At 51.1% G+C, this 22,337-nt stretch overlaps 1 protein-coding gene and 1 long non-coding RNA gene across 2 annotated transcripts; one reads left to right on the forward strand and one right to left on the reverse strand.

The window, feature by feature from the left end:
* Positions 1-262: 262 nt before the first annotated feature.
* LOC140904854 (uncharacterized) lies at positions 263-6,650 on the reverse strand. Its single transcript, XR_012156660.1, has 3 exons — positions 6,580-6,650; positions 1,039-1,204; positions 263-334 (listed from the first exon to the last, which is right to left on the reverse strand). It is a non-coding gene; the product is annotated as an uncharacterized lncRNA (long non-coding RNA).
* A 3,822-nt stretch (positions 6,651-10,472) lies between these two features.
* LOC140904858 (killer cell lectin-like receptor subfamily F member 1) lies at positions 10,473-21,961 on the forward strand. The gene is made up of 4 exons (XM_073327169.1): positions 10,473-10,651; positions 15,122-15,276; positions 16,376-16,488; positions 21,673-21,961. The coding sequence occupies exons 1-4, from the start codon at positions 10,579-10,581 to the stop codon at positions 21,788-21,790; spliced, it is 459 nt and encodes a 152-aa protein (XP_073183270.1). The 5' UTR covers positions 10,473-10,578; the 3' UTR covers positions 21,791-21,961.
* The last annotated feature ends 376 nt before the right edge of the window (positions 21,962-22,337 follow it).

The following is a 22,337-nucleotide window of genomic DNA, read 5'->3' on the forward strand; positions in this document are numbered from 1 at the left end:
GGGCTCCTGGGGCCGCTGCTGCCCACACAACAAGCCCCAGAGCCACCCTGCCCGGCGCCCCTCCTGGGCTGGGTCCTGTCTGCCAAACCGCAGCCTGGGCCAGCTCCACTGGGGCCTGGTCGGGGCCTCTCCCAGCTCGGCGCCTGCGCCGGGAGCCGGGGTCCTTTTCCAGAAGGCCGGGCACTTCCGCCGTCTGGCCTGGACGGGAGCTGCTTCCCCGCCAGCGGGGACGCAGGGCTTGCTCTGCCCCTTGGGAAGACGGCAGCTGCTTCCCTCAGACTCTGGGGCCACCTGCAGAGCCTTCCTCCGCAACATCCGCAGGAGCCTGGCCATCCTGGAACCGAGTGGGAAGCAGGTGTGAGTCTGGGCTCAAGGCAGCCTTTCACTCCTGGGCCTTTTCCGTCCCTCCTCCTCCCTGCTCCAACCACAGCCGCACCCTCTGCCCCTACAGGAGTGCAGGGAGTGCCATCTACACACACGGGCAGGAGTTCATTGCATGAACTGCTCCCAACATTCCCCCTCGTAATCCCAGCTGCTCACATAGCCAGGAAGTCTCATCCTTTTCCAGCAATGGGGTCAGTCCCAAAGACCATCGGTTACTCTGGACATGCAACCCCCTCCTGTCGTCCCAGGCCACTCTCCCGCCCAGGCTAGAGAAGGAACAGAACTCAGGCGTCCGGACTTCTCCTGGGAAACCATTCCCCACGTCAAAGTCACAAAGACCCTAAGCACAGGAAGACCAGGGCCCTCCTTGTTCTCCATTGATTTCCAGGCTCAGCACCTCACAGGGTCTGGCCCAGCTCAGAGACTCCCAGCATGGGGAACAGTGTCCAACAGGGAAGGGCTGGGAGCCCCATTGCTGGAACCTTTCCAAACATACTGGAGACGGCTCTAGAGAACCCCCTGCCTGATCTAAGAGTGAGGGGCTCTTGGGAGCTGTTTGCAAATGAAATCCCCCTTTGGAGATAGTCTCTCCCCCTTTTTCTCCTCTCCCCAGACAGACAGGGGAAGCCACCGAGGAACTCGAATGCCACTCACTTGCTCTCAGTGATGGTATGATGGATGGCGGATGTTCAGGGTGAGCAGACGTCCCTCGCCCTCCTCCTCACTCTCCAAGCCCAAGGCAGGCTGGAGAGGGTGGTGACCTCAGGAGTTACCCTGCCCAGCCAGCAGGCAGGGTGATGACACGAGGGCGATCGACTGGCTGTGAAAACAAGCATCTGTCTTATTGCCAAGGGACGGAGAAACTCAGCCAGCAGCAGGGGGGTGCAGAACACTGCCCTAGGGCGGAGATGTCAGCACCTCCAGGATCCTGACATCCCAGCTCTTTACACACCTTCCTGGAGCCTCCCAACCCCGCTGGGCTGTAGCAATCGGACCCCAACACGACTGACGGCAAACGGGCCTCAGCGACCAGCTCAGGGTCACACTGAGTCTCAGAGCCATGGATGGACCCCTTCACTAACCACTGCCGCACACTCCCTCCCACATCTGGCAATTGCAACCAGGCCCTAATGGCTGGTCCCCCTGCCTTTGAGAGGGAGGGTCACTCCTGCTTCCATTGCTGCCTATTGATCTGTGGGACTTTGGGCAAGTTGCTCCCCCTCTCTATGGCTCTCTGGACCTCACATCCCTGAATGGGCTTTAAAAAAGACAATGGTTAAAGTTTGGCCCCAACTAGTTCTTGTTTCTCGAGACTAGCCATTTTAGCAAAGTTTAGAGTTCTTGACATTCAGCATCTGGAAACATCCCTTTCTCCTTCGCAGATGGCCTTAACATACCTTATCTCACCCAGGCTCACTGCTGCCTGGAGTTAGAGAATTGACCCTGTTCCCGTTGGACCTACCCAAGGTGTCACACAGCAAAGCGGTGACGGAGCCAGTAAGAGAAGACAACAGTCCTGACTCCTGTTCTAACAGACAATAACTCCCCCCCGGAGGCAGGGATAAAGCCCAGGAAATAAGGTGTGAACATTTGCATGGAAACCGTTTTCTGTCAGAAAATCCATTCAGACGAAACCACTTTCTTTCTTGAAATCGTAACAAGTAGGAGGAAAATTCTTTGCAAAAATAGTTGTTTGCAAAGAAGAGCATCTCCTGTTTATCATAGTGCATTAAACTGTCTCATCGTACACAAAGGGGAGACACTATGCTCTAGAAAATTAGATGAGATGCTTCAGTCTGAGCTAAGTAGTTGCTGCTCTTCACAATTTCAAAGCAATAAAATACAAATGAGATTGAATATTAGGTCATAATCTGCTATGGCTCAGCGTGATAGGACACCCCCTAGTCTGCACTGCTTCGAGTGACACTCTTCAGTGGATCCCCAGCATCCACCCATGGCGAGGTAGGTGGGAGAGAATTGTTATTTGTACTTGACAGAAGGAGAAACGAAGGCTGAGAAAGGAGCAGTGACTTGTCTTAGCTGATGCAGCCAGTCAGTAGCAGAGTTGCTCTCAAATGAGCTACAGACCAACAATTGTTCCTAGTAATTATTCAGCAATTATTTCAGAAGAATTGGAATGTTCGAGAGGATCATGAACTGCTCCGAGACAATGAATGGAGAGGAGCGTCAACATTGGTCACACATATAACTGGTTGTGACTTATTTGCTTGGTCATAAAAGAGAACAACAAAGACCAGAGTTTCCTTCCTGTCAATAGCCCCCTCCTCAGCCAATCAAGGTTGGGACTTTGAGGGGTGGGAGGCGAAGAGCTCTCATCAAATAGCCCAAAGAATGGCCCTGGTCACCACCGAGGGGATCACTCTCGGAGCACTAGTCCAGTCTCACCTCTCTGTGAGGGCCTCCCACCCCCCCCACGCCCCGGCTCCTGCTCCACACACAGAGCTCCTGGTGGTGGCAGGAGAGCAGAGGAAAAGGGCAAAGGAAGCAAGAAGAGAAAGGTAGGAGGGACAGAGGAAAAGGGAAAACAAAAAGGAGAAACCCCAATGTCCCCAGTAATTCTAAGGGACAAAGTCCTAGGTCGGAGATAAATTACTGCCCCCACAATCTAATGTTTTCCTTTCCTAAAAGTCAGCCGGCACCTGATGGATCAGACTGAACAGGTTCCAAACCTCTCTGAGGCTCTTACCTTCTATACAGGGACGTCTGTTTTCAAGCAAAACCACTAAAAGAAAAGGAGAAAACTCCAAAGAGGGTCCTCCTTGCGCTCACGTACGTGCAAGTGAATGCTCTCTCAGTCCTCCAGGAGAGACCTCGAGAAGGAGACGTGCTGAAGCAAAGCCACAGGGATCTCCGAGGTTGCCCCTGTCCTGCACCCCTGTCCTGCCTGGCTGATGTCAAGATCTCTCTGTGAGGTCATCGCCTCCCCACCACCTTTGTCCAATAGGCTGAGGTCCTGCCAAAGGCCCTTGTGATGTCACTGCCACACCCACCCCTCCCCTGCAGTGCTGATGTCCTGCCCCGTCCAGCTACATTGGATGTTTGAGCTTTGTTGCTAGCTATAGGACCCTTCCTTTGGTTCTTTTCAAACTTGTTTTCTTTGAATGGGTCCAGCTTCTCAAGGGATCCGATTGCTCTGTGTCACTGCCCTGTCCTCATAATTAATTACCACTCTGCTACTATTTTATCACCCACCAATGTTAGCAGCAGTGATTTTTTATTTGGGTTGCAGTTCATTGATATTTATTTTCAAGAATTAGTCCCCGACAGCCTCTTCATATCCCTAGTGCCCAGAACCTGCTCCACACAGCACAGCGAGAAAAGGCCGCCCAGCCCAGCTGTGCCATAGGGGCTAAGCACAAAACAACCTTAGGAGCTTGTGTCATCCATAGCTTCTGAACAACATGTGGGGGTCATCAGCTTACAAATACATTCTAGACTGGTAGCGTAGACAGGCCCCAAATGTATCTAAGTGTCCCGCCTTGAAAAAGAGGAGAGAAAAAAACAGAACCTTGATTAGCTTTATTTTATAGTCGTGGAAACTGAGGCACAGAGAAGCAAAGAGATTCGCTTATGGTCAAAAAGCCAGGAATAGAAAACGGCAGATCTGCTGATAGTCCTGGGCCCTAGCCGTGTTTGTCCTGGCCTCTCTGCTTCAGCTCCAGCAACAACCCGAGTCGAGGTTTCCTTCGTCTCCATGTCCTTTAACTTCACGTCACTGCAGAAGAAAGATTGTTTCTGACCAGCTGGCTCTAATGCACGGAGATGTCTTTCCAGAAGACGTGCTCTGGCTCAGTCCCATGTCGTAGGTTTTCTGGATGAAGTGCTCGGTGCCGTTCTAGGGCCTGTGTTACACAGAAGATGGACAGAATGGTCCTTTCTGACCTTAATTCTTTTCTTTCACTAGGAGGGTAACGCTGGACATTTTCTCTCATTCACTTTCCTTTGGAATAATTTCAATCCAGTCCAAAGGATTTCCTCTTCCATTGTGTCTTCAGCTCCTTTCCTAGCAAACAGTTCCTGTTCGAGCACAGGTTTCCAGTTTCAGGCTGTCCCAGGGTGAGATGGCCATGAAAGGGTTAGTAGCTCAACTGAACCTGTCCCCAGGTGAAGGGAATAAGTGCAGGGGCAGAAGGAGAGGCCCAGAGATAAGACAGATTCTTTTTGCTGGGCTAAGAGTATAGTTGGATGCGCTTCACTTCACTTCATCGGATGCATTCAGTGGAAAATACAGTGAGGAGATTTATATACACACAGAACGTGAAAAAATGGGTGTTCTCATACACACTCACTTCAGATGAGCTATTACCAGCAAGGGGGCGGGGGGGAAGAAAACCTTTTGTAGTGATAATCAAGGTGGGCCATTTCCAGCAGTTAATAAGAACGTCTGAGGAACAGTGGGGGATGGGGGAATAAACATGGGGAAATAGTTTTACTTTGTCTAATGACTCATCCATTCCCTGTCTTTATTCAAGCCTAAATTAATTGTATCCAGTTTGCAAATTAACTCCAATTCAGCAGTCTCTCATTGGAGTCTGTTTTTGAAGTCTTTTTCTTGTAATATAGCAACTTTTAGGTCAGAGATCGAGTGACCAGAGAGATTGAAGTGTTCTCCGACTGGTTTATGAACGTTATAATTCTTGACATCTGATTTGTGTCCGTTTATTCTTTTACGTAGAGACTGTCCGGTTTGGCCAATGTACATGGCAGGGGGCATTGCTGGCACATGATGGCATAGATCACATTGGTAGATGTGCAGGTGAACGAGCCTCTGATAGTGTGGGTGATGTGATTAGGTCCTATGATGTTGTTCCCTGAATAGTTATGTGGACACAGTTGGCAACGGGCTTTGTTGCAAGGATAGTTTCCTGGGTTAGTGGTTCTGTTGTGTGGTGTGTGGTTGCTGGTGAGTATTTGCTTCAGGTTGGGGGGCTGTCTTTAGTCAAGGACTGGCCTGTCTCCCAAGATTTGTGAGAGTGAAATGGCCCACCTTGATTATCACTACAAATGGTTTTCTTTCCCCCGTTCCACTCTCCTGCTGGTAATAGCTCATTTGAAGTGAGTGTGTATGATAACACCCATTTTTTCACGTTCTGTGTGTATATAAATCTCCTCACTGTATTTTCCACTGAATGCACCCAATGATGTGAGCTGTAGCTCACGAAAGCTTATGCTCAACTAAATTGGTTAGTCTCTAAGGTGCCACACGTCCTCCTTTTCTTTTTGCTTAGATGAATGGGTCTGTAGTTGCCTGGATCACTTTTTTCCCTCTTGCTTTACTATCATCGGACACTAGATGGGGAGGAAGAGCCTCACCAGTTCTATAAAACCAGCTGGGGGAAGGCTGGGAGCAACAGGTATCAGAATAAGCTAGACCCGGGCTTCTCAAACTTTTGGTTTTGCTGGCCCCACTTTGAAAGTATTTCAGGCTATGACAACCCCCGACCCCCAAACAGTCATAGCAAGTTACTGTACGGACTCATAGAAACATACGCATGGTATTGCCACCCTTACTTCTGGGCTGCTACGGGCGGGGCACTGCCCTCAGAGCTGGGCAGCTGGAGAGGGGCAGCTGTTGTAGCCCTCTTCCCCTCCTGCCCCCCTCCCCTGAGAATATTTTTTGTGATCTCTTGACCCCCCCTCCCCCCTCCAAAGCCTTGCAACCCCCTTTTGGGTCAGGACTCCCAGTTGGACAAATGCCGAGCTAGACAATCTCAAACCATGAACTAGTTCCCAGGCGTCTCTGGGCCGATTCTCAGAGGAGGCAGCTCCCAGAATCAGGCCCTCGATGGCTCTCCCAGTGCAACAGGCCCTGGGTGCAGCGATTGGTTTGAAACAGGAACCCCTGCAAGATTCTCTCTACGTTCGGTTCCTGACCCCTCCAGGAGCCGAGTGCATCTCCCCCAGCCTCAGGCAGAGCTCAGAGCAGAGTCAGCAGCAGCAGCCCCTCCCCGGCGAGAGCTCCAAGCGAAGGCAGGGGCCTGGCAGAGAGAGGAGAGGGGCACAGGCAGGTCAGAGGAGGGGTGGAAGGTGGATCCCACCTCAGGAGATTTAACAGAGAGAGGAAAGCGGGGCTGTGAGAGCGCAGAACAGAGACACCCCCCAGGAAATCCCCCACCCCCCACCCCAGACACCGAGATCCCGGCCTGGCACAGGGGTTCGCTCCCCAACACTTACTCACGACAGCTGCAGCAAGGGGTCCCTGTAGGGCGGGAGGAGCTTCCACCCCGCTCCGGCTGGCTGGATCTGGAAAGAGAGAGAGAGAACAGGGAGAGGAGAGTGCGGTGAGGAGTTGGTGCCCAGGGGTCCCCCTGCCCCCGCTCCTAGCTCTGGACCCCCATAGCAGAGGTATCTGTGGGTGTGTTCAGGGAAGGGCCGGGGGCTCTGCTCCACCAGGGCTGAGAGTGTCAGAGCAAAGTAACTGTAACACTGCGGAGTATTTTCAATGTTGCCTCACCCTGAATGTCACTGATCCCCCAGTTTAGAATGTGTCTCCCCGGCCGCTTCTCTTGCTAATTTGAACCTCAGGGAACACATCAAATCTCTCTCCTGTCCCCCACAGCTGCTGGGTTTGGGCCACGGCCAGGGCCCTCTACACGGGGGTTAACATCTGGATCCTGGCCAAGCTGGTTCTAGCCCATGTGGCCAACCCCCAGTGACCAAAAATCACAAGTCAGAGCCCCCCAAAACCATGAGATTGGCTTAAACAAGATGAGATTTTGAAAACAACTGTGGGTTCTGTTCTTGATCTCCTGGTGGTGGAGCCTTTAGGGGTCACCTTTTCAAGCTTTTCTCCCCATCCAGGAGGGCTAGAACAAGAAAAACTTCGGACAAAAATGGCCAACCCCGAAAAAATCTTCTACCAGAATCAGAAAAAATTAGTCCAGAATGATTGAAAACAGAACAATTTTTTGTTTTTTTCCAAGAAGATAGTGAATGTTTTTTATTTAAGTCGACACTTTCCACAAAAGGTTGCCTTGAATCAAACACCCAATTTTTCCGAAAAAAAAAAAAATAATTGAACCATTTCAGTGGTTCTCAAACTTTTGTCCTGGTGACCCCTTCCACACAGCAAGCCTTTGAATGCAACCCCCCCGTTATAAATTAAAAACCACTTTAATATATTTAACACTGTTATAATGGCTGGGGATGAAGCAGGGTTTGGGGGTGAAGGTTGACAGCTCATGACCCCCACATAATAACCTCACGACCCCCAGTTTGAGGACCCCTGGACTACACTGAGCATGCACAGACAGAGAGCCAGAGGGTTGAAAGGCTGCTGGGATGGACAAGACTTGTGGGGCTCTGAGAGACTGTCCCCCGCCCGCCACCCCGCAGCAGTGTGAATTCAGCTCCAACCAGGGGCAGGTATCTGAAATCAGTTAAACAGCAGAGACTTCATGGAGGCAGAGGTCCGGCTTGCCGGGCAGGGACAGCTCCTTCCCTTCCAGAAAATGGGCATCAGCAAAACTCAAGCATCAGAAACCTGGGAATTAGAGGCGGGGGACAGAGGGCCCCCCCGCCCCGCCAGCCTGGAGAGGGGGAAGGGACGGGGGACCCCCCCCAGCCCGGAGAGGGGGAAGGGGAGGGGAGAGGGGAGACAGAGGCGCCCCCCCAGCTCGAAGAGGGGGAGGGGGCCCCTTAGGGGGAGCGGTCGCCAAACGGCGATGCCCAGCCCATGAGTCGGGGTTCCGGCGGGGGGGGGGCTCTGGAGGGGGGGTTCCAGCCCCTGCCCCCCAGTGTCCCGGAGCTCCCCCAGCGAGCCCAGCGTGGGTTGCACGTTTCTCACCGGCTCAAGACCCTGAGGGGAAAAGGACCCTGCCAGATTTACTTGGGGGTCGGTCTTTTGCTCATGGGTTGTGTTATGAATCCTGTGGGTGGTGTTTCCTCAGCATAATGCCGCATTGTTTCCCTCCTTTATTAAAAGGCTTTTGCTACATTCAGACTCTATGCTTGCGAGAGGGGAAGTATTGCCTCTTGGAGGCACCCGGGGGTGGTTTGTAATTCTCCCAGGTCTCTGGGTGGGGGCTCGAGCTGGTTTTGTATTGCGTTATTGAAACCCCTAGATACTCAACCTGGCCCTTGTTGCTGCTAACTCTGACATGCAGAAGGGTTACAGTTACATAGGAATTAGATACAGTGCTCCTGTCAGCTAATTTCCAAGTTATCTGCAAAAAAAAACCCTAGATTTTTCAGATGCCTAAGTAGTACCTGTTAAAGTTGCCCCCCCCATCTGAAATGGCACCCCAGCACCCCCCCCAGCATGTACTGAGAGTTGGTCAGTCCCTGTCCCAACACATAACAACCCACCCATGTATCTCTACTTTTCTCCAGCTCCCTCCATCCTACCCCCATTTTCCCTGCACCCCTGGGTCTCTCCCTGCCCCCAGATGTCTATGGGGCTGTCTCTCCGAGGCCCCATTCTGGAGAGAGGCGTGTGGCAGAGTTGAGAATGAATGGCAAGTGATAGTTACATTCCACAATTTTCCAGGGAAACTTTGTTCCCTTGGGTTTGTGGCTGGCTGCTTCTTGGCTCCGTTCCCAGCACTGACGTGCTCCCTGGGCTGCTTTTCTGGCCCCCCTGGCTGGCATGACCCTGTTCCCCAGCTCAGTTTGGACCCTGCTTTCTCCTTAGCTCGGCCCCTCTCTCTCTGACCCAGGCAGTTCTGGCTCACACAGAGGATGGGACCCCCCTGGCCTCCTGACTCCCTGAGTAACCTGCCCGCCCTGTCAATCAGGCTGACCTGGCGCATTGGCCTCTCCCCATTGTTCCTGGGGACTGGCAGTCTCAGGGTCCTGATTTCCCATTGACCCTTCCTCTTCCTTTTGGTACTGGGAGCTAGCTAACCCAAACACCCCCACTGAGTTTTAAGAAGTGGACGACAGTTGCCTTACATCAGGGAGACTTGTATCCCCAAAGGGAGCAATGTACCCCCAACTTCCTTAAACTGATGTGGCTCTCAGCCACTGTTGTAAAAGCAGGAGGGTTTATTAGCTGTCTGGAACACAGTATAGAGAGTCCTTGGTTAGAACTGAGAGTTCCGGCATGGTCCCTCCGCGTCAACCAAGAGCCCTTTGACCCCTTTGTTGTCCCAGTTCAGGAGAGCATCCCCGATTCCAGTGGTCCCACACTGAACAACCCCCAACGTGGCTCCTCTTCAGCCCTTTCTTTTTGTTCCTGGGCAAACCTTGTCCCCTGGCCTTCCTCCTCAGCCCTTTGTTCTCCAGCTGGTCCCATCCCACTGGCTTCCTGCAGAGGGTGGCCCATCCATGGTCATTAGTTGCTGGGTGCCAAATGTCTGGGCAATTGGAATGGCCATTGTCTTCTGGGCGTCTCCATGGGCATGGGGCCCCAGGGCCCAGGCATCTAGGCGTCGGCCACGTCTGTATCTCTGGGTCTCTACAAAGGATAAACAACCTTTTCCCACCACCTACTTAACCATGCAGCACATAGGGGAAACTGAGGCACATAGTATTCATACAAAATAGTACAGAAAATTCCCACTCTGTCACAGTTCCAACCCTCCCCCAGTCTGTGCCCGGGGCAGAGAGGCCCTTCTTTGCCCCTTCTCCCCCCGTCCCACCAGTCTCTGCCCCTGCTCGCCCAAGGATTGCAGTGACTCTCAACTTTTCCATACTACTGTACCCCTTTCAGGAGTCTGATTTACAGACCCCAAGTTACACCTCACTTAAAAACCATTCGCTTACAAAGCCGGACATAAAAATACAAAAGTGTCACACAGCCACTATTATGGAAAAATTGCTGACTCTCTCCTTGTTACCATATAATTATAAAAGAAATCAGCTGGAAATGTACATGTCGGTGTACACTCCATAGAGCAAGATGAAGACGTCACTGTCTGGAATGTTGGTTTGCACTGAGGTCACCAGGGCTTTCAGGCAGCCCCTGGTAAAACTAGGCCAATAGCGAGACGAGCAGAGGCGGACGAGGGTTTCCTGGGGCCCTGGGCCAGAGCAAGTGGACCCTCCTCCCCCTGCGGCGCTCCTGCCCCTTGTCCAATCAGAAGCAATATGCTAATAAGGTGTATGATCTCCCCCGTGCTGTGTAGTTTCATTCTCCTCGCGGCTGGCTTTTTCGGGCGCTTTCCCTTGCACGAGCCATGGGGGAAGACTGATGTGTGTGAAAGGGGGAGTTGGGGTTCCCCCCTTCAGCTAATGCACAGAGAGGGGGGATGGAGCAGGGACCTGCCTTGCAAAGGCTGCTGCAGCCATGGAGTCCCTGGAGGAGGTAAGCTGTGATCTTCCTCCAGAGCAGTGCCCTGGGAACCTGACTCCCACACCCCCCCCCCCGCTCTGCAATGGAGGGACTGGGGTTAGGGTGGAGACAGGGGGTTATTCTGAAGATCCCAGTGTCATCGCAGCCCTGTGATTATTGTTACAGCCCCCACAGGCAGGCTGCAGGGCGTCTCAATGTCTGTGAATGACGTACGATTTGTACAGCAGCCGCTGTTGAATTGTGTGTCCATTCTTCGGCCACAAATTGAGCTTGAATATTTTCGTTTCCCACAAAATGAGGTGTTGGGTAAAGGAGAGCTTGGGGGGGGGTGGGTCCAGGAAACGAACAGTAGCTTTTAAGTAGCAGTAGCAGAAAACCGAGTAAAACACACAGAATTGCTCCCAAGTCGGCGAGACGTCCTGCCTTTCAGAAAGGGCTCCTGTTCTCTGGCAAATCCTCCCTTCGGGGGAAAAATCAACCCCGTGTGCAGACGTCACTTCTCCCTTCCCGAGTAGCCTGGCCCAGAGCGCGGCGCGCATCGCTTGGCCTCCTGCCCCGGTCCCTCCAACCTCTGGGGTCCCATGCTCGTGGCTGGGGGGGGTCTTACGGCAGCTGGGGGGGCAGGCTCCTGGGGGACAGGGTAGCCGGGGTCTTTGCAGGAGCTTTCGCGAGAGAAGCTCAGCCCCTCGGGGGCTGCGAGCAGGAGCCGCGAACAGGCCGTGTGGTGGGGAGCTCTCTGGGTGAAGGGGAGACGGTGTCTGACCCTGCATTGGCTTGGCTGGGGCGGGGGGACTCGCTCGGCTCGTAACTCCAGCGGGAGAACAATGTTCCACCGCCAGGGTGATGTTTAAGTTGGGGGGGGGGGGCGGGGGGAGAGACACCTTTAAATCTGCTTGAATGCTCTGGGTACCGTTGTGATGCGCTGTACACCCCCAGCACCCCTGTCTTCTTTCACTTCATCTCTCCCAGGTGGTGGGTGCAAGACCCAGGCTGTGGCTGCCTTTGTCTGTACCCCGATGGCTGGGTTCCTCTCCCTTCTTGGGGGCAGGGGTGTTGTGGCCGGGCTGGTCCCAGAATGTGAGAGAGACAAGGCGGGGAGCTGATAGCTTTTCTTGGACCAACTTCTGGTGGTGAAAGGTACAAACTCTGGAGCGCCACAGAGCTCTTCTTCGGGTTTCCTCTGATGTCCTCCCCCAGCCCTGAAGACGAGCTCTGTGGAGCTCCGAGTTTGTATCTTCCACCAGTGGAAGTTAGTCTAGGAACAGGAATTACCCAGCTGGTCTCTCTCTTTCCTTGTTGCCGTCCTCCTCTTTCTCTCCACCCGTTTCACATCAGATGTTCAGGCTGGGAGCTCTTTGTGGCAGAGATTGTCTTACTATCTGTGCGCAGCATCCCTAGACCAACCTCTAACCCGATCCAGGACAGGAACCTCTCAGCTCTGCCCTATTTCTTTCCACTGCAGTCCTGCCTCAGGGATGGAGGCCCCATTGTGCCAGATGCCATAAAAAACACATCACAGAAAGACAATCCTTTCCCCAGGGAGTGTGCAGAAGAAGCACAATAAGTAATTCTCAGCCGCTTGTGCAGAGGAGCAGCAGTGACCTCTAGTGGGAAGAGGAATTCCCATTGCTGGAGCACAGACAATCATGACAATAGTGTAATAAAGAATACAACTGCTCTAGAGGTTGGATCCCAAAGTGCTTTACCAACCACGCCGTACTTATGGGAATCCTTTCCCCCCACTACTGACATGCAGCCACCTCTGGAGTGAAACTCCACAACTGTTCAGCAGCACACAACACGGGCAGACGATGTCTTAGGGGAATGGTTGAAGCAGAATCCACTCACCTATTGGAATTTCACAGGGCATTTGAGGGAGGCAAATTGTAGTCCCCCGAACTGTCATTTGAACCGACTCAGATCTCCCCCATTAAAGAAGAGCCATAGGATTTGTAACGACCATAATGGGACCTTGCTTTTAACTCCCAGCTGAATCCTGACACCAGCAGAGGTACAGCGCCCCCAGCGGCCAGGTTGAGTCTCTGGGTTCAGTTCTGCCTTAATCGGGGGTGTCATCCGTCTTATTTGTTTCAACACTGAGTTTCCCTTGAGGTTTCCCATTGGGAAACAGCCTGGGTCTGTCCCTGTTCAGCTTTTATAAGCTCACACCGTCATACCTCAAGGAATTACATTGGAATGCACCAAGCCAGAGATTTCTCCCAGCCAGTGATTCCTACATCGAGCCCAGAACTTGTGACTGAGTTAGAGCAGACCATTCGTAAGAGAGCAACTCCGTGTAAAGACTTGGAGTGAATTCTCTCCTCTCTGGCCTCCCAGCACTTTGCTTTCCTGACCTACAGCGTGCCCGGCTGTTTGAGTGCTGACCCTGAGAAAAGCCCTCACTAGTACATTGAGCCTGAAGGCTTTTTACTAGGGCTGGCAAACGATTAAAAAAAATAATCGCGCTTAATTGCACTGTTAAACAATAAGAGAATATCATTTATTTAAATATTTTTGGATGGTTTCTACATTTTCAAATATATTGATTTCAATTACAACAGAATACAAAGTGTACGGTGCTCACTTCATATTTTTGGTTATAAATATTTGCACTGTAAAAAACAAAAGAAAGAGAATATTTCAATTCACCTAATACAAGTACTGGAGTGCAATCTCTTTATCATGAAAGTTGAACTTACAAATGTAGCATTATGTACAAAAAATAACTGCATTCAAAAATAAAACAATGTAAAACTTTCAAGCCTACAAGTCCACTCAGTCCTACTTCAGCCAATCGCTCAGACAAACAAGTTTGGTGACATTTTGCAAGAGATAATGTTGCCCACTTCTTATTTACAATATGACCTGAAAGTGGGAACAGACATTCGCATGGCACTGCACAAAATATTTATGTGCCAGATGTGCTAAAGATTCATATGTCCCTCCATGCTTAAACCACCATTCCGGAGGCCATGTGTCCATGCTGATGACGGGTTCTGCTCAATAACGATCCATGGCAGAGCGGACCGAGGCATGTTCATTTTCATCATCTGAGTCAGGTGCCACCAGCAGAGGGTTGATTTTCTTTTTTGGTGGTTTGGGTTCTGTAGTTTCCGTATCAGAGTGTTGCTCTTTGAAGACATCTGACAGCATGCTCCACACCTCGTCCCGATCACATTTTGGAAGGTACTTCAGATTCTTAAACCTTGGGTTGAGTGCTGAATCTATCTTTAGAAAGCTCACACTGGTACCTCCTTTGCATTTTGTCAAATCTGCTGTGAAAGTGTTCTTAAAATGAACATGTGTTGGATCATCATCCGAGACTTCTATAGCATGAAATATAGGGCAGAATGTGGGTAAAACAGAACAGGAGACCTACAATTCTCCCCCAAGGAGTTCAGTCACAAATGTAATTAACGCATTTATTTTTTTTAATGAGCATTATCAGCATGGAAGCATGTCCTCTGGAATGGTGGCCAAAGCATGAAGGGGCAGATGAATGTTTAGCATATCTGCCACATAAATACCTTGCAATGCCAGCTACAAAAGTGCCATGTGAATGCCTGTTCTCACTTTCAGATGACATTGTAAATAAGAAGGGGGCAGCAGTATCTCCCGTCAATGTAAACAAAACTTGTTTTTCTTAGCGATTGGCTTAACAAGAAGTAGGACTGAGTGGACTTGTAGGCTCTAAAGTTTTACACTGTTTCATTTTTGAGTGCAGTTATGTAAGAAAAAAATCCACATCTGTAAGTTACACTTTCACGATAAAGAGATTGCACTACAGGACTTGTATGAGGTGAATTGAAAAATACTATTTCTTTTATCATTTTTACAGTGCAAATATTTGTAATCAAAAATAATCATGTAAAGTGAGCACTGTGCCCTTTGTGTTCTGTGTTGTAATAGCAATCAATATATTTGCAAATGTAGAAAAACATCCAAAAATATTTAATCAATTTCAATTGGTATTCTATTGTTTAACAGTGTGATTAATCACGATTAATTTTTTTAATCACAGTTAATTTTTTCAGTTAATCACGTGAGTTAACGGTGATTAATTGACAGCCCTGCTTTTTACACAACTGTAGGGGAAACTTCAGCAATGTCTAGAACTAGAGCTGATACAGTGTAAGCCTAGGTCATGAAAAAGGTGAAAAGAAATGACAGTTTGATGTCCTTTGAAGGAAGTAGAAAAGTGAAAGTCCTCCGCCACTTTTCAAATGGAGGGAACTGTTAAGAGTAAATGTTTATTTCCCCTCCAAAACTGAATGAAATCCTCCCTCCCACCCTCAAAACCAGCATTTCCATTCAAAGTCCGCTCCCCCATCAAAAAATGAAAAATGGCAATCAAAATAAAACCTTTCATTTGGCTCAAAATGGCATTTTCCATTAAAAAACAACTTTGAACAAGAGTTTTCATCCAGCTGTAGTTTGAAGGTTCAGAATTAATGACACCTCGGTTCCCATCTCTCCCTCCAGAGGGATCCGGGTGCAAACTCTGCCCCCGGGACTGGCTTCTGCATGGGGACAAGTGCTACTGGCTGTCTAAGGAGCGTAAAGACTGGACTGGGAGCCGTGACGACTGCTCGGGGAAGAGCTCTCGCATGCTCGTGATCCAGAACCAGGAGGAGATGGTAACAGAAAATACAGGCTCATCCAACTCCAGCTGGAGAAAGATGTGTGTCACTAGTTACAATCCCAGTGTAGCCTGACTCTACCCCCCCCCCCCGCCCCCGCAAATCAAACTCCACACTGGGGTGTTTTCTCCCCTTCTAGGGGTCTGGCTTATTAACATACAGTTCAGAACAAGAACCCCACAGCTTTCCCACCCCAGACTGCCCAGCTGGCTCCTGTAGGCGTTTCACTCCCAGGCTCTCTGTCTGAGAGCTCAGCAGGGCCCTTCTGCATAGAACTACTCACACAAACCTCCTACCCCATCAAATCTCTCCCTGCTCAGACTGGCTGCCCTTGTAGCCCCACCAGGCCTGGCTCCTGGTCACCTGCTTCCATCACCTTTGCCTCTAAATCCAGGGGCACCTAGTCACAGGTGAGGCTCAATCCAGGACTCCCTTAAAGGGCCAGCTCACCCTGTGCCACCAAGGACTGGTGCTGATGTTACCATGTCTGCATAGAGAGAGCCACGTTTACCTGCACTGGGACCCTGCCCACCCAGGGGAGAGGGTGAACTAACTCAGGGGCTGGTGGGGTCTCCTGCTGGCATTATGGGCGGAGCTACTGAAGGAGAGAGCAGGCACTTCATGGGATTGTGAGGATGTGAGGCAGCAGGGAGGGGTGAAGTGTTGACCTGGGAATGTGCCCTGGGGATGGGAGATCTGAGAGCCTGTAACCTGAGCCAGGAGTGTGAGGGGGAGGTAACACCTCTGCCCAGGAATGGGAAGACAGGCTGCAGGAGAGAGCTGCTAGGACGGTTTAGTTTTCAGTTTGGGGCTGGGTGGAGGAACACAGGGAACCCCAGGGCTGGGGTCTAAGCTCCCTGCTCCCCCAGAAGGACTTGACTGAGGGGTCCTGGTTGTACCCACAAGCTCTGTTTTGGACTGTGTTCCTGTTGTCCAATAAACCTTCTGTTTTACTGGCTGGCTGAGAGTCTCAGTGAATCCCAAGAAGAGGGGTGCAGGGCCTGGACTCCCCCACACTCCGTGACAGGGATCACTAAGGGAATTCTAGCATGTTACAGGATACTCATCCCCACCCCCTCTGCTTTGCACATCACAGGATTTCATACAAGATGTTGTACAAGATGCAAACTACATCTGGATTGGCCTTCAAGTGACACCCCCAGGGGGGAAATGGACCTGGGTGGACGGTTCCCCATTAGATCCAGTGCGGTGAGTGCTGCTTGACGTTTACTCTTTGAGATCTTTGGGAAAAGCTCCCATTGTATAACTTGCTCATGTTAAATGTCCAACGTCTGTTCGAGGCCTGGTCAACACTGAAAAGTCTTAGCCCTGGTCTACACTAGGACTTCAGGTCAAATTTAGCAGCATTAAATCGATGTAAACCTGCACCCGTCCACACGATGAAGCCCTTTATTTCAACTTAAAGTGCTCTTAAAATCGATTTCCTTACTCCAACCCTGACAAGTGGATTAGCACTTAAATCGGCCTTGCCGGCTCGAATTTGGGGTACTGTGGACACAATTCGACAGTATTGGCCTCCGGGAGCTATCCCAGAGTGCTCCATTGTGACCGCTCTGGACAGCACTCTCAACTCAGATGCACTGGCCAGGTAGACAGAAAAAGAACCGCGAACTTTTGAATCTCATTTCCTGTTTGGCCAGCGTGGCAAGCTGCAGGTGACCATGCAGAGCTCATCAGCACAAGTGACCATGATGGAGTCCCAGAATCGCAAAAGAGCTCCAGCATGGACCGAACGGGAGGTACGGGATATGATCACTGTTTGGGGAGAGGAATCCGTGCCATCAGAACTCCGTTCCAGTTTTCGAAATGCCAAAACCTTTGTCAAAATCTCCCAGGGCATGAAGGACGGAGGCCATAACAAGGACCCGAAGCAGTGCCACGTGAAACTGAAGGAGCTGAGGCAAGCCTACCAGAAAACCAGAGAGGTGAACGGCCGCTCCAGGTCAGAGCCCCAAACATGCCGCTTCTATGATGAGCTGCATGCCACTTTAGGGGGTTCAGCCACCACTACCCCAGCCGTGTTGTTTGACTCCTTCAATGGAGATGGAGTCAATACGGAAGCAGGTTTAGGGGACGAAGAAGATGATGATGAGGTTGTAGATAGCTCACAGCAAGCAAGCGGAGAAACCGGTTTTCCGACAGCCAGGAACTGTTTCTCACCTTGGACCTGGAGCCAGTACCCCCCGAACCCACCCAAGGCTGCCTCCTGGACCCAGCAGGCGGAGAAGGGACCTCCAGTGAGTGTACCTTTTAAAATACTATACATGGTTTAAAAGCAAGCATGTGAAAGGATTACTTTGCCCTGGCATTCACGGTTCTCCTGGATGTACTCCCAAAGCCTTTGCAAAAGGTTTCTGGGGAGGGCAGCCTTATTGCTTCCTTCATGGTAGGACACTTTACCACTCCAGGCCAGTAACACGTACTCGGGAATCACTGTACAACAAAGCATTGCAGTGTATGTTTGCTGGCGTTCAGACAACATCCGTTCTTTATTTCTCTGTGTTATCCTCAGGAGAGTGAGATATCATTCATGGTCACCTGGTTGAAATAGAGTGCTTTTCTTCAGGGGACACTCAGAGCAGCCCATTCCTGCTGGGCTGTTTGCCTGTGGCTAAACAGAAATGTTCCCTGCTGTTAGCCACAGGGAGGGGGGAGGGTTGAGAGGGTAGCCACGCGGTGGGGGGAGGCAAAATGCGACCTTGTAACGAAAGCACACGTGCTATGTATGTAATGTTAACAGCAAGGTTTACTCTGAAAGAGTGTAGCCACTGTTTTATAAAATGTGTCTTTTTAAATACCGCTGTCCCTTTTTTTTTCTCCACCAGCTGCATGTGTTTCAATGATCACAGGATCTTCTCCTTCCCAGAGGCTAGTGAAGCTTAGAAAGAAAAAAAAAACACACTCGAGATGAAATGTTCTCCGAGCTCATGCTGTCCTCCCACACTGATAGAGCACAGACGAATGCATGGAAGCAAATAATGTCAGAGTGCAGGAAAGCACAAAATGACCGGGAGGAGAGGTGGCAGGCTGAAGAGAGTAAGTGGCGGGCTGAAGACAGGGCTGAAGCTCAAATGTGGCGGCAGAGTGATGAGAGGAGGCAGGATTCAATGCTGAGGCTGCTGGAGGACCAAACCAGTATACTCTAGTGTATGGATGAGCTGCAGCAAAGGCAGCTGGAGCACAGACTGCCACTACAGCCCCTGTGTAACCAACCGCCCTCCTCCCCAAGTTCCATAGCCTCCACACCCAGACACCCAAGAACGTGGGTAGGGGGGCCACCAGCCAACCAGCCACTCCACCACAGAGGATTGCCCAGAAAAAAGAAGGCTGGCATTCAATAAATTTTAAATTTGTAAACTTTTAAAGTGCTGTGTGGCATTTTCCTTCCCTCCTCCACCACCCCTCCCGGGCTACCTTGGTAGTCATCCCCCTATTTGTGTGATGAATGAATAAAGAATGCATGAATGTGAAGCAACAATGACTTTATTGCCTCTGCAAGCAGTGATCGAAGGGAGGAGGGGAGGGTGGTTAGCTTACAGGGAAGTAGAGTGAACCAAGGGGCGGGGGGTTTCATCAAGGAGAAACAAACAGAACTTTCACACCGTAGCCTGGCCAGTCATGAAACTGGTTTTCAAAGCTTCTCTGATGCATACCGCGCCCTCCTGTGCTCTTCTAACCACCCTGGTGTCTGGCTGCGTGTAACCAGAAGCCAGGCGATTTGCCTCAACCTCCCACCCCGCCATAAACGTCTCCCCCTTACTCTCACAGATATCGTGGAGCACACAGCAAGCAGTAATAACAGTGGGAATATTGGTTTCGCTGAGGTCTAAGCGAGTCAGTAAACTGCGCCAGCGTGCCTTTAAACGTCCAAATGCACATTCTACCACCATTCTGCACTTGCTCAGCCTGTAGTTGAACAGCTCCTGACTACTGTCCAGGCTGCCTGTGTATGGCTTCATGAGCCATGGCATTAAGGGGTAGGCTGGGTCCCCAAGGATACATATAGGCATTTCAACATCCCCAACAGTTATTTTCTGGTCTGGGAATAAAGTCCCTTCCTGCAGCTTTTGAAACAGACCAGAGTTCCTGAAGATGCGAGCGTCATGTACCTTTCCCGGCCATCCCACGTTGATGTTGGTGAAATGTCCCTTGTGATCCACCAGAGCTTGCAGCACTATTGAAAAGTACCCCTTGCGGTTTATGTACTCGGCGGCTTGGTGCTCCGGTGCCAAGATAGGGATATGGGTTCCGTCTATGGCCCCACCACAGTTAGGGAATCCCATTGCAGCAAAGCCATCCACTATGACCTGCACTTTTCCCAGGGTCACTACCCTTGATATCAGCAGATCTTTGATTGCGTGGGCTACTTGCATCACAGCAGCCCCAACAGTAGATTTGCCCACTCCAAATTGATTCCCAACTGACCGGTAGCTGTCTGGCGTTGCAAGCTTCCACAGGGCTATCGCCACTCACTTCTCAACTGTGAGGGCTGCTCTCATCTTGGTATTCATACTCCTCAGGGCAGGGGAAAGCAAGTTACAAAGTTCCATGAAAGTGCCCTTACGCATGTGAAAGTTTTGCAGCCACTGGGAATCGTCCCAGACCTGCAACACTATGCGGTCCCACCAGTCTGTGCTTGTTTCCCGAGCCCAGAATCGGCGTTCCACAGCATGAACCTGCCCCATTAGCACCATGATGCATGCATTGGCAGGGCCCATGCTTTCAGAGAAATCTGTGTCCATGTACTGATCACTCACGTGACCGTGCTGACGTCGCCTCCTCGCCCGGTATCGCTTTGCCAGGTTCTGGTGCTGCATATACTGCTGGATAATGCGTGTGGTGTTTAATGTGCTCCTAATTGCCAAAGTGAGCTGAGCGGCCTCCATGCTTGCCTTGGTATGGCATCCGCACAGAAAAAAGACGTGGAACGATTGTCTGCCGTTGCTCTGACGGAGGGAGGGGCGACTGACGACACGGCTTACAGAGTTGGCTTCAGGGAGCTAAAATCAACAAAGGGGGTGGCTTTAGATCAAGGAGTATTTCAGGCAGGACTTCATGGAGGGTTCCAATAAGAAATGGTGCACCTAAGTTATTGTTCTTATTGGAACAAGGAGGTTAGCCTGGCCTCTGATTGATACATGGCTAGATTTACCTCGCTGCACCTTCTCTGTGAGTGACTGCAGTGTGACCTAGAGAAATGAGTCCCCTAGACGGAGGAGGAGGCAAATGAGTACAAAACAAATCTGGTCTATTTCTTGTTTTGATCCACTCCATCTATCTTTTACATCTTTGGCTGGCAGCAGACGGTGCAGAAGGACTGCATGCCATCCACATCTCATGGCTGCTCAGCAGAAGATGGTGCAGTAGGACTGCTAGCCATCCTCTTCTCTTGCCTGCCCAGCAGAAGATGATGCAGTAGGACTGCGAGCAATCCGTATCGCCTGCCTGCTCACCATAAGACAGTTCAATAGGACTGACTGCAGGACTAAAGAGAATGACCTGGTCAAGTCACTCCAAATTTAGTCCCTGCGCCCATGTCTGCCCAGGCGCTCCCAGCCGACGTGGCCAGGAGCACCTCGGACATGACAAGGACGGCTACCAGTCGTACTGTACTGTCTGCTGCCACAAGGCAATGGGTTGCTGCTACTGTGTAGCAATGCCGTACCACGTCTGCCAGCACCCAGGAGACATACGGTGACGGCTACCTGAGCGGGCTCCATGCTTGCAAAGGTAACTCAGGAAAAAAGGCGCGAAACGATTGTCTGCCCTTGCTTTCATGGAGGGAGAGAGGGAAGGGGGGCCTGACGATATGTACCCAGAACCACCCGTGACAATGTTTTAGCCCCATCAGGCATTGGGATCTCAACCCAGAATTCCAATGGGCAGCGGAGACTGCGGGAACTGTGGGATAGCTATCCACAGTGCAACGCTCCGGAAGTCGACTCTAGCCTCGGTACTGTGGAAGCGCTCCGCCGAGTTAATGCACTTAATGCACTTAGAGCATTTTCTGTGGGGACACACACACTCGAATATATAAAAGCGATTTCTAAAAAAACGACTTCTATAAATTCGACCTTATTCCGTAGTATAGACATACACTAAGCAAGTCATTTATAAGTCAGGAGAAACTTGGGGTACGCAAGACAAATCAGACTCCTGAAAGGGGTGCAGTGGTCTGGAAAGGTTGAGAGCCACTTCCCTAACTCACCTCACAGCCTGGGACGTCTTCTCGACTGACGCTCCGCAAGTCAGAGATGAAGGACAACACCAGAGCCCAGCTTCCCATTAGCGGGAGGGGGAGGAAAAACTCACCCCTGGGCCTTTCCTTGTTACACGGACTCACAATGACACGGACTCTCTCTCACTCTGCAGCTTCTCAGGCTCTGCTGATGGGAACAGCTGCGGGTGGATAAAAGGCAGCGAGGTTCTGTCTGAGATGTGTGCCGCGGAGCTCAAATGGATCTGCCAGAAAGAAGCGGCCCTGATATAAACAGTGCTACTGAGGATCCACATTTGTGTATCTGTAATGTGAAGTACCCCCTGTTTAGTCTCCTGGGTACGGCCCTACCAAATTCACTCATCCAGTTTGGTAAATTTCATGGTCATGAGATTTTTAAAAGTCTTTTAAATTTCACAGTTTTAGCTATTTCAATCTGAAATGTCACCCTGTTGTAACTGTGTGGATCCCATCCCCAAAGAGGGTCATGGGGGGGTCTCAGGGCTATTGGGGGAGGGGTGTCACGGTATTGCGACCCTGACTTCGGCACTGCTCCTGGCAGTGGTGCTACCTTCAGAGCTGGGCTCCCGGCCGGCAGCCACGGAGCTTTCTGCTGCTGGGGGAGGTTCCTGGCAATGGCTCTGATCTGGCCCTGGGAGCAGCCCATGCAGGGGACGAGGTCCGGTTCCTCCCCAGCCCAGCCCGAACTTGCAGCTAGAGCCTGGCACACGGTAGGAGCCCCTGCCCAGGACGCTGCCAGCCCTGCCCCTCCCCCGTTCCAGAGTCCAGCACTCAGAGGTTAAAAGGGCCTGGAGCTGGC

This window comes from Lepidochelys kempii, unplaced genomic scaffold, assembly GCF_965140265.1.
Source record: "Lepidochelys kempii isolate rLepKem1 unplaced genomic scaffold, rLepKem1.hap2 scaffold_95, whole genome shotgun sequence".
Classification (NCBI taxonomy): Eukaryota; Metazoa; Chordata; order Testudines; family Cheloniidae; genus Lepidochelys; species Lepidochelys kempii.